Source organism: Pecten maximus, chromosome 5 (genome assembly GCF_902652985.1).
Source record: "Pecten maximus chromosome 5, xPecMax1.1, whole genome shotgun sequence".
Classification (NCBI taxonomy): domain Eukaryota; kingdom Metazoa; phylum Mollusca; class Bivalvia; order Pectinida; family Pectinidae; genus Pecten; species Pecten maximus.
The window spans coordinates 18546397-18561291 of record NC_047019.1 but is presented as its reverse complement, the minus strand read 5'-3'; the positions used below and the strand labels follow the sequence as shown (position 1 = coordinate 18561291).

The 14895-nt window shown below is 38.1% G+C and overlaps 1 protein-coding gene across 1 annotated transcript; it reads left to right on the top strand.

The window, feature by feature from the left end:
* The first annotated feature begins 351 nt into the window (after positions 1–351).
* On the top strand, positions 352–11505 carry LOC117327402 (isobutyryl-CoA dehydrogenase, mitochondrial-like). Its single transcript, XM_033884359.1, has 11 exons — positions 352–480; positions 1672–1772; positions 4769–4938; positions 6240–6349; positions 6873–6949; positions 7412–7549; positions 8093–8228; positions 8438–8535; positions 9250–9402; positions 9833–9935; positions 10318–11505. Exons 1-11 carry the CDS (start codon positions 360–362, stop codon positions 10386–10388), a joined length of 1278 nt encoding a protein of 425 aa, XP_033740250.1. The 5' UTR covers positions 352–359; the 3' UTR covers positions 10389–11505.
* The last annotated feature ends 3390 nt before the right edge of the window (positions 11506–14895 follow it).

Genomic DNA, 14895 nt, shown 5'->3' with positions numbered 1-14895 from the left:
CATCTGCTTTGAAATTTATATTCTGAATAAAACATTTTATACAGAAATCGGAAGAACATTGTAACAATATAAATACTGAAGAACTTCAAAATTGGTTTGCAAAGTTTCTTTTACCCAATGTTCTGTATAAAAACAAATGCAAAGATCTAAAGAAAAGAGGAAGTTTTACGAAAGGAGAAAAAGTTATGGAAATGAAAGTAGCTGAAACGGGTTTTAAGTCTTATAATGGTTATTCAACTTTACAGGAATAAAGCAAATCATATTTTGGTACTCAGATAACTTACCTGCCTTGCTAGGGGGAAACGTGCCAACAAAGGCTGGTCTAAGGGAAGTAACTCCCACTTGCTATAACAATAAACATGGCGGCACTTGGTAGGACGACACGATGTTTACATTCTCTGTTTTCAAAAGTACAGCGAGTGGTGACATCACAAACCCGGAGTATCGGTGAGACTTGGGTGGATAGGAGCTGCATTGATCGTAAGTTGTCACTGAACCTGTCGAGACAAATGTACTTTCCAGGAAGCACTATATGAGCACGTGCCCTTCAAAACACTCACCTGTCAGATTCGCTATTTTCATTTTCGTGACCTGTTACAGAAATGCCCGTGTGGGGCACGATCTTTTTAGCGATTGGTGATGGGGTGTGGGTGGAATAGATGTTGTATTAAACGACAGTGTAAGATTGTATAGGACCAAGTGAATGGATGTCGGAATACAATTTATGTTCCAAAGGCAAATGTGAGGTAACTTTGGGTTTGATGGATACCCCAACAATGTTAGAGGATTACACGTCGAGAACGTTTTGATAGGCGCCTTCACAAAAACAACAACAACAAAAAACCATAGACCTTTAGCTAGCTGAAGTAGTATGAATTTCCTTGTTGGATGTACATGTTCATAAACACTGCAGAATGTGTTTGCTATACATGTAGCTATCACATTTACTTGTACATTTGTACATAATTATGTACATGTGTGAGAGGAGTGAAAAATTGGACGTTCAGACAGGGTTTCGAACCCAGGACCTCCGAACGCTTAGCCGCATGCGCCACTAATTGAGCCACCACCGGGTCACCGATAATTGACCTGGTCCAGTTCCGCTAGTCTACACATAGATTAGAAGTCATTTGCCTGTAACTGATAACTGTTTTATGTAAATTATATGTTTTAGTAACTATTGAACAATAAATCTTTAACAGTGAAGAGTATAGGCCCCCCTAACCAGATCAGACTAGTGGGAATTTCCCTTTAGCCTAGTGGTAAGATGTTTGCCTTAAGAGTGAAAGGTTGCCAGTTCAAGCCCAAGTGCAGGCAGGTTATAGAGTTGGAGCTGTTGACCACTCCAAGTTAAAGCTATAGGAAATCTATGGAAAGGCTTCCCTGGAGCTTAAAAACCTGGGTTATGGATGTCTTGGAGGAGGGGGAGACTTTGTGAAGGAGGGAGTAGTGTAAAAGTGGAAGTATAAGGTCACCCTACTAGCTCAAACTAGAAGAAATTTAATTTCCCTTTTGCCCAGTGGTAGGATGCTTGCCTTGAGAGTGAAAGGTCATGCACTAATTTGAGCCCCAACATGGGGTATTTTTCATTTCTCCTTCCTTTTACAAATCTATACTGTTTTAAATGGTTACGTATACATAATGAATGTTATTTCTTGGTCAACATTTTAGCATGTACGGGACTGACTGAAGACCAAAGGGAGATGCATAGGGTTGCCCTAGACTTTGCAAAGAAGGAATTATTCCCTAATATGGCAAAATGGGATCAAGAGGTATGTGTTTTTTTAGGTCATCTGACCCGAAGGGTCACAATGACCTATAGCCTAGGTCATCTGACCCAAAGGGTCACGATGACCTATAGCCATCGTGCTTCGTCCGTCGTCGTCCGCCGTGCGCCGTCCGTAAACTTTTCACATTTCAATCTTCTTCTCAAGTCCCACCAGTGGGATTAAGCTGAAACTTGCCATAAATGATCCTGAGATGGTGCTGACCAAGTGTTGTTATTTTTCGGGTCGGTCCGAAATCCAAGATGGTCGCCATAGCCGCCATTTTGAAAAACACATTTTAAACTTCTTCTCAAGTTCCACCAGTGCTGTTGGGCTGAAACTTGCCAGAAATGATCCTGAGATGATCCCGACCAAGTGTTGTTATTTTTCTGGTCGGTCCGAAATCCAAGATGGCCGCCATAGCCGCCATCTTGAAAAACACATTTTAAACTTCTTCTCAAGTTCCACCAGTGCTATTGAGCTGAAACTTGCCTGAAATGATCCTGATATGATCCCGACCAAGTGTTGTTATTTTTCTGGTCGGTCCGAAATCCAAGATGGCCGTCATAGCCGCCATCTTGAAAAACACATTTTAAACTTCTTCTCAAGTTCCACCAGTGCTATTGAGCTGAACTTTCCTGAAATGATCCTGATATGATCCCGACCAAGTGTTGTTATTTTTCGGGTCGGTCCGAAATCCAAGATGGCCGCCATAGCCGCCATCTTGAAAAACACATTTTAAACTTCTTCTCAAGTTCTACCAGTGCTGTTGGGCTGAAACTTACCAGAAATGATCCTGAGATGATCCCCACCAAGTGTTGTTATTTTTCGGGTCGATCCGAAATCCAAGATGGCCGCCATAACCGCCATCTTGAAAAACACATTTTAAACTTCTTCTCAAGTTACACCAGTGCTGTTGGGCTGAAACTGGCCAAATATGATCCTGAGATGATCCCGACCAAGTGTTGTTATTTTTCGGGTCGGTCCGAAATCCAAGATGGCCGCCATAGCTGCCATCTTGAAAAACACATTTTAAACTTCTTCTCAAGTTCCACCAGTGCTATTGAGCTGAAACTTGCCTGAAATGATCCTGATATGATCCCGACCAAGTGTTGTTATTTTTCGGGTCGGTCGAAATCCAAGATGGCCGCCATCTTGAAAAACACATTTTAAACTTCTTCTCAAGTTCCACCTGTGCTATTGAGTTGAACTTTCCTGAAATGATCCTGATATGATCCCGACCAAGTGTTGTTATTTTTCGGGTCGGTCCGAAATCCAAGATGGCCGCCATCTTGAAAAACACATTTTAAACTTCTTCTCAAGTTCTACCAGTGCTGTTGGGCTGAAACTTATCAGAAATGATCCTGAGATGATCCCCACCAAGTGTTGTTATTTTTCGGGTCGATCCGAAATCCAAGATGGCCGCCATAACCGCCATCTTGAAAAACACATTTTAAACTTCTTCTCAAGTTCCACCAGTGCTGTTGGGCTGAAACTGGCCAAATATGATCCTGAGATGATCCCGACCAAGTGTTGTTATTTTTCGGGTCGGTCCGAAATCCAAGATGGCCGCCATAGCCGCCATCTTGAAAAACACATTTTAAACTTCTTGTCAAGTTCCACCAGTGCTATTGAGCTGAAACTTGCCTGAAATGATCCTGATATGATCCCGACCAAGTGTTGTTATTTTTCCGGTCGGTCCGATATCCAAGATGGCCGCCATAGCCGCCATCTTGAAAAACACATTTTAAACTTCTTCTCCAGTTCCACCTGTGCTGTTGGGCTGAAACTTGCCTGAAATTATCCTGATATGATCCCGACCAAGTGTTGTTATTTTTCGGGTCGGTCCGAAATCCAAGATGGCCGCCATAACCACCATCTTGAAAAACACATTTTAAACTTCTTCTCAAGTTCCACCAGTAATGTTTGGCTGAAACTTGCCTGAAATGTTCCTGAGATGAGTCTTACCAAGTGTTGTTATTTTTTGGATTGGTCTGAAATCCAAGATGGCCGCCATGTCCGCCATCTTGAAAAACACATTTTAAACTTCTTCTCCAGTTCCATTGGTGCCGTTGAGCTGGAAATGGGTGAGGATGTCGAGGAAGGCGAGCCAACATAGTAAAAACTTTGACATGGCAGCAATGGCGGCCATTTTGTAACATGATTGCACAATCATGGTTTTCCTGAACAACACCTATTTCAAACTTCTTCTCAAATTCCACCGGTGGGATTCAGCTCTAACTTACCAGAAATGATCCTGAGATGGTCCTTACCAAGTGTTGTTATTTATCAGGTCGGTCAGAAATCCAAGATGGCCACCATGGCAGCCATCTTGAAAAACACATTTTAAACTTCTTCTCCAGTTCCACTGGTGCCATTGAGCTGGAAATTGGTGAGGATGTTAAGGAAGGAGGGCCAACAAAGTGTTGTTATTTTTTCGGCCTCATAAAAACTTTGACATGGCAGCAATGGCGGCCATTTTGTAACATGATTGCGCAATCATGGTTTTCCTGAACAACATCTATTTCAACCTTCTTCTCAAATTCCACCGGTGGGATTCAGCTCTAACTTACCAGATATTATCCTTACCAGACCAAGTGTTGTTATTTATTGGGTCGGTCAGAAATCCAAGATGGCCACCATGGCCAACAGTGCCACTATATACTTGCTAGAGAGAATACATACTACAATGATATAAGGGTTTTAATTTAGAGTCAGATGACCGTTAAGGCCCCTGGGCCTCTTGTCTTTATAAGTAACATTAAACTGAAATCAATGATATAAACTCAAGTTTAAAAAAAGGGTGACTGAGTCTTCAATATTGTTTAAAAATTTATTTTTCTATAATCTTACTGCATATTATATATATATATAATTATTTTTTAATGGGTATACATAAATGTATATATTACTGCAGTTTTTTTACATTTATCGAATGGTAGAAATCTCACTGATATATTGTAAAAGTTTTTCTTCATTGAGTATTGTCAATTATTCCTCAGGAGATATTCCCTGTTGATGTACTGAAGCGCTGTGCAGCCCTGGGGTTTGGCGCTGTGTACTGTAAGGAAGACTATGGAGGCACTGGACTGACCAGACAGGATGCCTCTATGATATTTGAGGCCCTGTCCCAAGGGTGTGTCAGCACCACTGCCTACCTTAGTATCCATAAGTAAGTCTAGTTCCCTTTAAGTTTGTATGAAAGGTCGGGAAAGGGAGAGATTCTACTGTATTCTAATGGTTGTTATATGAACATGAACACAGCACCATTAGCTATGATGGGTATTAACTGCGAAAATCGTGAAAAAAGTAAAAACATTTAAAATTTCATAGCCTTTGATGGGATTCTTTTCTGTTGGACCACCGTTAGGACATCCTACTGATGTCTCATTTACAATTAAATGCATTTTAGATTATATTTATTGTCAAAATCAAATCAAATGCAATCTGGGTGAAAGACAACTAGAATAGCACCCCAAGGGGTACCATGTATATTGTCACCCAGATTGCATATATAGAGATAATAAATACAATCCAACAAGCGTTTGTTATATCTACATTTACATATATGTTAAACACTGTCTTTCTTATATAAATACATCCCTAATTTTTACCCATTTCCCTGTATGTTCAATTGGAAGAATAGCATCTTTAAATCAAATTCCCTTCTTTTTTTGATTTTTTTGATTAGCAATGAATCTGACACAGTACAAAGCCTTGCCAAGACAATGATCAACATAGCCCCAAAATGATGTCATAGTAATGCAATTGTTCTTAAATGAAAATCCTATCTGTGTTTGATTCATTCAAAAAAGATAGTAAAGCATTTCCATGACGATCAAAATGACGAAACAAACAGGTCAGGGGTTGACACTAACTTTACCACTGAGCTGCCAGGTTTTGAAATAAGGCAGTCCGGGCGGTCTTATGCATCCAGCCGAAAGTGAAGCCCTTCTTGGGGGCATGTCACTCCAGCACCTAACCCCAACCATGGGGAAAATTGAATTTTATAGACAATTCCCTGCCTTCTAGTTCATTCTAAGCAAAAACTATTAGATCTTATAATACACCAAAGGGTTTTATAAAAAAAAGAAGTTTTCAAAAATAAAATTATTGAAGTACCTGGTAAATGAAGAAAACTTCAGCTGGACATTATACATTTGGCTAAAATAATGTTAGCAGACCATAGGGCTGCTGGTCTTGATACTCTGGAAGCCTGACCAGATTGTAGGCAGCTCAGGGCTGCTGGGCTACTGTTAGTGTCAATCCCTGGACGTGATGTGGTCTTGACTGCATCTATATATCTGCTGATTAACATTGAGGCAATGGGAGAATGCAGGGCCAAATGTAAATATATTCATATTAAATATTCATATTAAAAGAAAATCTGAGCAGATTTGATTATGAACACATTGAGAAAAATAGGAATAAATTATACCATAGTTTTCTCACTGCATTTATATATAATTACAGCATGTGCACTTGGATGATAGATGAGTTTGGCTGTGATGAACTGCGACAGAGGTTTATACCATATTTAGCTTCACTGGACAAATTTGCTTCCTACTGTCTCACAGAGCCAGGTAAGTCTTTATCACGAAGACGGTGAAATGAATGTTAATCAGCAATTTACTAAATTGCACTCAAAAAAGGATTAAATGCATATGTTCCAACTTACAAGAATAATTGCTTAGGAGTGTTGATGAGTAATAGTTTAATTTGAAAGAAGTTTCCTTTGACTAATTTATTGAGATTCAATATACAGGTACCAGGTAACTTAGAATAAAGGTTTAAAATAGGGAGATAATCATTGTCTTCTTATAATGAGAAGTAATTGATTAAAAGAGGCCATTTTCGAAAGAAGTAATAAACAAGACTTTAAATAAATTGTTAGATTATTTAATTTTTGATACCTTGTCGCTACAGATATTTATTTGAACTTTTTAAAGATAGGTGTATTTTGATATTTTGCTAAACATTGAGTGATGTGTTTTTCTTCTCTGCAAAGTTCAAATCTACTAGATAACAATTTATTTTGGATTATATGGATCAACACTTAATATGTTACTTAGGTTGATGTTCTGTTTACATCATTTTCCCTGACAGATTATGGGAGTGATGCAGCTAACATTAGAACGACAGCCGTTGCAAAGGGGGACCACTATGTTTTGAATGGGTCCAAGGTAGGATAGTCTTTTTGTTTTCATAAAATAAATCTTAAATATACCAATGTTGATTCTTTTTTGAAAAATAGCTTTTAAAAATCACTCTTTCAACTTGTAATTGTGATTAGATTTAGTTTGATATTTACGGTTTGAAATAAGATGAGTGTGTTATTAAATAACTGCACATGTTTAAAAAATCAATACATACAAATATAATTACTTTTTTGAAGTATTTATTTTGGAAATACTATGAGGTAATTTAAGGGTTGATGTTTGCTTTATCTAAACATCCTGTATCAGGCGTGGATCAAGGAATTTGAAAAAAAATTCCTTGTCCGAAAAAGGGGGTGGGGGGGTTCCTGACCTCCAGGACCCCAACCCCCCCTGGATCCGCTTTTGTGTATATATGTATGGATTAGTTAATGTATTTTATTGTTTTTCAATAAATCTTTAATCTTTAATGTCATAATTCTTTTTCAGTCTTTTATAAGTGGAGGAGGAGAGAGTGATGTGTATGTGGTGATGTGTCGGACAGGAGAATCCGGAGCTAAAGGTATATCTTGTCTGATAGTTGAGAAGGACTCTCCTGGGCTGTCATTTGGACAAAAAGAAAAGAAGGTAAACCAAATGTAATGAGTTGTCTCCCTTCACATAGCTACATGTAAGCTTTTAACCTGGTGCTACTGATTAGCCAAGTGTAAACTAATAAAGTATAGTGAAGAGTGGGGGAAAAAATCAAATTTAGGGAATGTAATTTTCAGAAAGTTGTGATTTGACTGAAAATGAGTACTACTGTACACTAATCTCATAACTATATTTGAAAATTGATTTACTTCATGAAAAAAAATCCTACAACATTATCTAAAACGTATCACACTTTACCATTGATTATGTACCTATTGTTGGTGTTTTACTTCAAAATTCATAGATACTCATTATTGTCAAATGATCATCTCCATACCTAAATGTAATTACCAGTAATATCCAACATTTTATTAACTCTGACACGGGAGTATATTGCAACATAATAAATTGGTCAGAGGATAAAAAAATGTACTTAATTTGTATCTGAATTTGATTTAAAATGGATAACACTTTTGAAAATTCTATGTAGACAAGAACATGAAATAGTTAACATGATTAAGCGGTTATCTCCCTTAGATGGGATGGAATTCCCAGCCAACACGTCAGGTGATATTTGAGGACTGTGTGGTTCCCATGGAGAATGTGGTTGGACAGTTAGGGGATGGCTTCAAGATCGCCATGAGGGGCCTGAACGGGGGCAGAATTAATGTTGGTGAGAATTTAAAGTAATTATTTTAGATTTAAAATATTTGAAACAGGCATACATATTTAATTTCTATTAATACAGTAACTTCACCTTCTGTTATGAGAAAGTTTCATATACAGAGATTAATGTTTACATCATAATTTATGTGTTCTCCATGGATGTAGAATCTTATCTGGATGATTGATTTCTGTTTATTTTGCTGTGTTGTGTTTCAGCCTCTTGTTCACTTGGAGCTGCCCAGTCGAGTATAGAACTTTGTAGAGATTATTTAAAAGTGAGGAAGCAGTTTGGAAAAACATTAGATAATTTTCAGGTAATTATAATATCAACTAAAATTTTGAAAAGTTTTATTTCTTCTCTTTTGACAGGGTTAGCACGGGCCTTGAGAAAGCCTTGAATTTCACCTTGGGCCTTGAAAAGCCTTGAATTTCATTCCGGGCCTTGAAAAGCCTTGAAAACTGGTCTACAGCTTTGAAAAGTCCTTAAATATTAAAGTTTCATTAGGATAAATGAAACCCTGGCCACTGATCATTTGGATTCAACTTTATCTTTGCCGCTTCGCCTACAAACATTAATAATAACCATGTCAAGTTGTATTTTGATTAAGTGGAAAGCTATATGTTGCTTTTTTGTTCTCTTGTTCCCTCTCAAGATGACTTAGATGATGGGTAAAATCGGCCTTGGATATTTAATTAAGACATTGAAAAAGCCTTCAAATGGCCTTGAATTTGGTTTTTGACATAATCCGTATGAACCCTGTTTGAGGTAAATTGAATTTCTGGAAAATTTGTTAAGAGTTCAATTTTTTGGAACATTTCCAAATTAACCTATTTCATATTCTGTAATTTCATAAAGCTCATGATTATTATCTAAGTTTTTAAATGTTTGGATCTGTTTCTGTTAAATTTCACCTACATACTGTATACACCACCTCTATATCCTAAATTTGTCGAAGAATTTGCCAAAAAAGGAAAGAATTCAGAATTATTTAGCAAATTTTGTGATTTTGTTTTGCTTTTGTTTTAAGTATTTACAGTTTCGGTTAGCTGAGATGGCCACTAATCTGGTTGTGTCCAGGAATATGGTAAGGACAGCGGCCCGATCACTGGACGAGAACTGGCCAGAGAGGGTCATCTTATGTTCTATGGCCAAACTTTTTGCCACAGAAGAGTGTTCAAAGGTAAGAGTGTATGAAATAAAATTGATGTACAAGTAATTTTGTACAATTATATCTGTCTGATTTCCATTGTGTGATTGATCTAGCATGTGTTTTTTACCATTCATATATGGATGAGGAGAATTTTATTTTTTCATTGACAGACTAACAATTTTTACTTTTCTTCCAACACTTCTGGGAAAATGATTCTGCAAATGCTTCTGAAGTTAATTTAACAATAATTTATTTGTATTATGTAAAAAGAAAATAATTTAATCCCTATAAATGAAAAATATAAAGGACACAAAAGTATTCATGTTGATACAGTTAAGGATATGACAGGCTGGTTTTAGCATGAGTCTTGCCTCTTGTACAGTAATTGAGAACTGTCAGTATTTATTCATATTTCAGAAAATTTTAGTTAGATTTTAATCAGAGTTATCCTTCCTTACAGATATGTAATGATGCAATACAGCTCCACGGTGGGTATGGGTATCTGAAGGACTACCCAGTACAACAGTACACCCGCGACACCAGAGTACATCAGATTTTAGAAGGTAAGTAATGTCAATAGTTATTGACAAACTTCAATATTTATATTACCACCATACATATTTAAAGATTACATCAACCATCAAAAAACCCTATAAGCAAACATATATTATGCATATCTACAATTGCCATCTACAACCAGACAGAGATCAGGACCCGGCAAAAATTCTAACAGATATAGATGAAGGAAGTTTTGTAAAGAAAAGCAGAGCAACTTTAAGACCATTTTAAAAGCAAGTTTGTTTTAAAATTGGAGTGTACAGATTGTGCAGAAACAAAAAAAATACAGTTGGGTCAGCAATATTTATATTAGGTAAAAACTTATGTTTTTATTTTTATAATTGTAGGTTGAATACCGTGTTTATATGTCTCCTCTCTGTTTACCAGGTACCAATGAAGTTATGAGGTTATTGATATCAAGAGATTTGCTGACAGATGATGAGAGGAAATATGTCTGAGGAAGTGCCAATAGGACCTGAATAACACTGTTATAATACATGATTCTGTGATATTTAAGGATGACTTTTGATAGCAGTACAACATAAAAGCATGTGAACATTGTGTTTAAGTGATCTGTCAGCCATTCCAGTAGCTTTCGTCATTAGTAACGTGAAAATGTAAATGTAATCCTGTGACAATTAATCTCTGAGGGAACATTTTGTTTAGTAAACAATGCTGTGACAAGTCTCGGAATGAATGTTTTGTTTAGTAAACATTTTTGTGACATGTCTGCGATTGAACATTTTGTTTAGCAAACAATGCTGTGACAAGTCTCCGAGTGAACATTTTATTTATGCATGTCTCATGTCTCATGATGAATGACAGTGAGTGACAGTTGTATCTATGACAGTTCAGCTCAGTATACATTCATATTTTGGTGTTTACACATCTGTCGGTACAAGGAACATGTATACTTTTATGTATTATAATTATAGAGAACATTCCTAATTAATCTGCTGTAATTACAGGCTCCTGATGTCTATACTCTCATATTGGCAAAGGAAATCCTACTTTAGGGTGAGCTGCTGCATCACAAGGAAGATGCTAGCTTATTTTAATGACTATTTTTGATATGGATATATATGGGGACGGGCTAGTAGAGCCCCATCAGTGCCATCAACCAAACCTTTTTTAAGTCTTTTAGCAGTCGGGGCAAGGATTAAAAATGTGTCTCTTTCCATCCGTTAGTTCTGGAATAACCATATGGCCTATAATGCAAATACCCCGACATCCAAATGAGTTCCTGGTGAACCATCAAGGTGTCCTTTGCCTGTTGAGATTGACCCCTACTCATCTGCTTAGTTAAGGAGTGGATGTGTGTTTAATTCATGTCAAACAAAATATATATTTTTAACTTAAACATCATCCTGATTTATGTACATTGTACGTTATATAAGATTTGGACAGAAGAAGCTATTAAATGCATTTGATTCTGAATAATCTATTATATTTTTTTTCACCTTCACATAGGTAATGTCCAACCCACTCAAGAAATATTGTTGAAAAACAGCATAAACAATAAACTGACATTTCTGGCATTTCTTTGTTTCTAATAATAAATTGTGTTGTGAATCATATTGAATTCAAATGATGGTTTATCATGTTGTATTAAAATATAAAGTGAAATCTCTGCTGTGTATATAACAATTTACTATGTTTATGATTGAAAAAATCCACAAAAGTTTGTAATCCTAAACTAACTTCATGAATTAATGCATAAAAAAAACCTTTTAGATCTTGGTTTGCCAAATTTTCTAAATTTTCACACTTTAGTACCCAACATTTACGAAGATATTAGATGTACGACATTAATTTACATGTACATGTATGTATGTTAGTTTTATATAATATTAATCATATACAAATACATTGTACATGTATGTAAAGGTACTGTATTATTTATTTATATCTTCAGCTGTATCATGTTTGTGTAATTATACTGTCCCTTACAACTTGTGTTATTTACTTGTAATGGTTACATATATACTTGGCCCCAGATTTCAGTAATATTTCTTAACTAATGATAATTCCTTATCTTTTAAATTCGTACACAGGGAAGTATAAACAAACAGTTTTCCTTTGATAGTTAGTTATTACATTCTTAACAACCCATCAACTCTGGAAAGGTGAAACGACAAAATAAATGATGATAATAATGGATATGAAATGAAACAACATCAAACAAGTGAAATATGTAAAACATGTTGATAATGGATATGAAATGAAACAACATCAAACAAGTGAAATATGTAAAACATGTAAAAAGAAATTCTTAGAACAATAATAACTTCTTTTATTGCATTTTTAGCTCACCTGGACCGAAGGTCCGGTGAGCTTATGTCATGGCGCAGCGTCCGTCGTCCGTCCGTCGTCCGTCCCTCCGTCCGTCCGTCGTCCGTCAACATTTACTTCAAATTGCTACTAGTCAAGAAGTTCTAATTGGATTATGACCAAATTTGGCCAGAAACATCCTTGGCAGAAGGGGAACAGATTTTGCATAAATGGTGACTCTGACCCCCGAGGGGCCAAAGGGGCGGGGCCCAATAGGGGAAATAGAGGTAATTCCTTTAAATCGCTACTAGTCAAGAAGTTCTTATTGGATTTTGACCAAATTTGGCCATAAACCTCCTTGGCAGAAGGGGAACAGATTTTGCATAAATGGTGACTCTGACCCCCGAGGGGCCAAAGGGGCGGGGCCCAATAGGGGAAATAGAGGTAATTCCTTTAAATCGCTACTAGTCAAGAAGTTCTTATTGGATTTTGACCAAATTTGGCCAGAAACATCCTTGGCAGAAGGGGAACAGATTTTGCATAAATGGTGACTCTGACCCCCGAGGGGCCAAAGGGGCGGGGCCCAATAGGGGAAATAGAGGTAATTCCTTTAAATCGCTACTAGTCAAGAAGTTCTTATTGGATTTTGACCAAATTTGGCCATAAACCTCCTTGGCAGAAGGGGAACAGATTTTGCATAAATGGTGACTCTGACCCCCGAGGGGCCAAAGGGGCGGGGCCCAATAGGGGAAATAGAGGTAATTCCTTTAAATCGCTACTAGTCAAGAAGTTCTAATTGGATTATGACCAAATTTGGCCAGAAACATCCTTGGCAGAAGGGGAACAGATTTTGCATAAATGGTGACTCTGACCCCCGAGGGGCCAAAGGGGCGGGACCCAATAGGGGAAATAGAGGTAATTCCTTTAAATCGCTACTAGTCAAGAAGTTCTTATTGGATTTTGACCAAATTTGGCCATAAACCTCCTTGGCAGAAGGGGAACAGATTTTGCATAAATGGTGACTCTGACCCCCGAGGGGCCAAAGGGGCGGGGCCCAATAGGGGAAATAGAGGTAATTCCTTTAAATCGCTACTAGTCAAGAAGTTCTTATTGGATTTTGACCAAATTTGGCCAGAAACATCCTTGGCAGAAGGGGAACAGATTTTGCATAAATGGTGACTCTGACCCCCGAGGGGCCAAAGGGGCGGGGCCCAATAGGGGAAATAGAGGTAATTCCTTTAAATCGCTACTAGTCAAGAAGTTCTTATTGGATTTTGACCAAATTTGGCCATAAACCTCCTTGGCAGAAGGGGAACAGATTTTGCATAAATGGTGACTCTGACCCGCGAGGGGCCAAAGGGGCGGGGCCCAATAGGGGAAATAGAGGTAATTCCTTTAAATCGCTACTAGTCAAGAAGTTCTAATTGGATTATGACCAAATTTGGCCAGAAACATCCTTGGCAGAAGGGGAACAGATTTTGCATAAATGGTGACTCTGACCCCCGAGGGGCCAAAGGGGCGGGACCCAATAGGGGAAATAGAGGTAATTCCTTTAAATCGCTACTAGTCAAGAAGTTCTTATTGGATTTTGACCAAATTTGGCCATAAACCTCCTTGGCAGAAGGGGAACAGATTTTGCATAAATGGTGACTCTGACCCCCGAGGGGCCAAAGGGGCGGGGCCCAATAGGGGAAATAGAGGTAATTCCTTTAAATCGCTACTAGTCAAGAAGTTCTTATTGGATTTTGACAAAATTTGGCCAGAAACCTCCTTGGCAGAAGGGGAACAGATTTTGCATAAATGATGACTCTGACCCCCGAGGGGCCAAAGGGGCGGGGCCCAATAGGGGAAATAGAGGTAATTCCTTTAAATCGCTACTAGTCAAGAAGTTCTTATTGGATTTTGACCAAATTTGGCCATAAACCTCCTTGGCAGAAGGGGAACAGATTTTGCATTAATGGTGACTCTGACCCCCGAGGGGCCAAAGGGGTGGGGCCAAATAGGGGAAATAGAGGTAATTCCTTTAAATCGCTACTAGTCAAGAAGTTCTTATTGGATTTTGACCAAATTTGGCCATAAACCTCCTTGGCAGAAGGGGAACAGATTTTGCATAAATGATGACTCTGACCCCCGAGGGGCCAAAGGGGCGGGGCCCAATAGGGGAAATAGAGGTAATTCCTTTAAATCGCTACTAGTCAAGAAGTTCTTATTGGATTTTGACCAAATTTGGCCAGAAACATCCTTGTCAGAAGGGGAACAGATTTTGCATAAATGGTGACTTTGACCCCCGAGGGGCCAAAGGGGCGGGGCCCAATAGGGGAAATAGAGGTAATTCCTTTAAATCGCTACTTGTCAAGAAGTTCTTATTGGATTTTGACCAAATTTGGCCAGAAACATCCTTGGCAGAAGGGGAACAGATTTTGCATAAATGGTGACTCTGACCCCCGAGGGGCCAAAGGTGCGGGGCCCAATAGGGGAAATAGAGGTAATTCCTTTAAATCGCTACTAGTCAAGAACTTCTTATTGGATTTTGACCAAATTTGGCCAGAAACATCCTTGGCAGAAGGGGAACAGATTTTGCATAAATGATGACTGACCCACGAGGGGCCAAAGGGGCGGGGCCCAATAGGGGAAATAGAGGTAATTCCTTTAAATCGCTACTAGTCATAAAGTTATGAATGGATTTGAACCCAA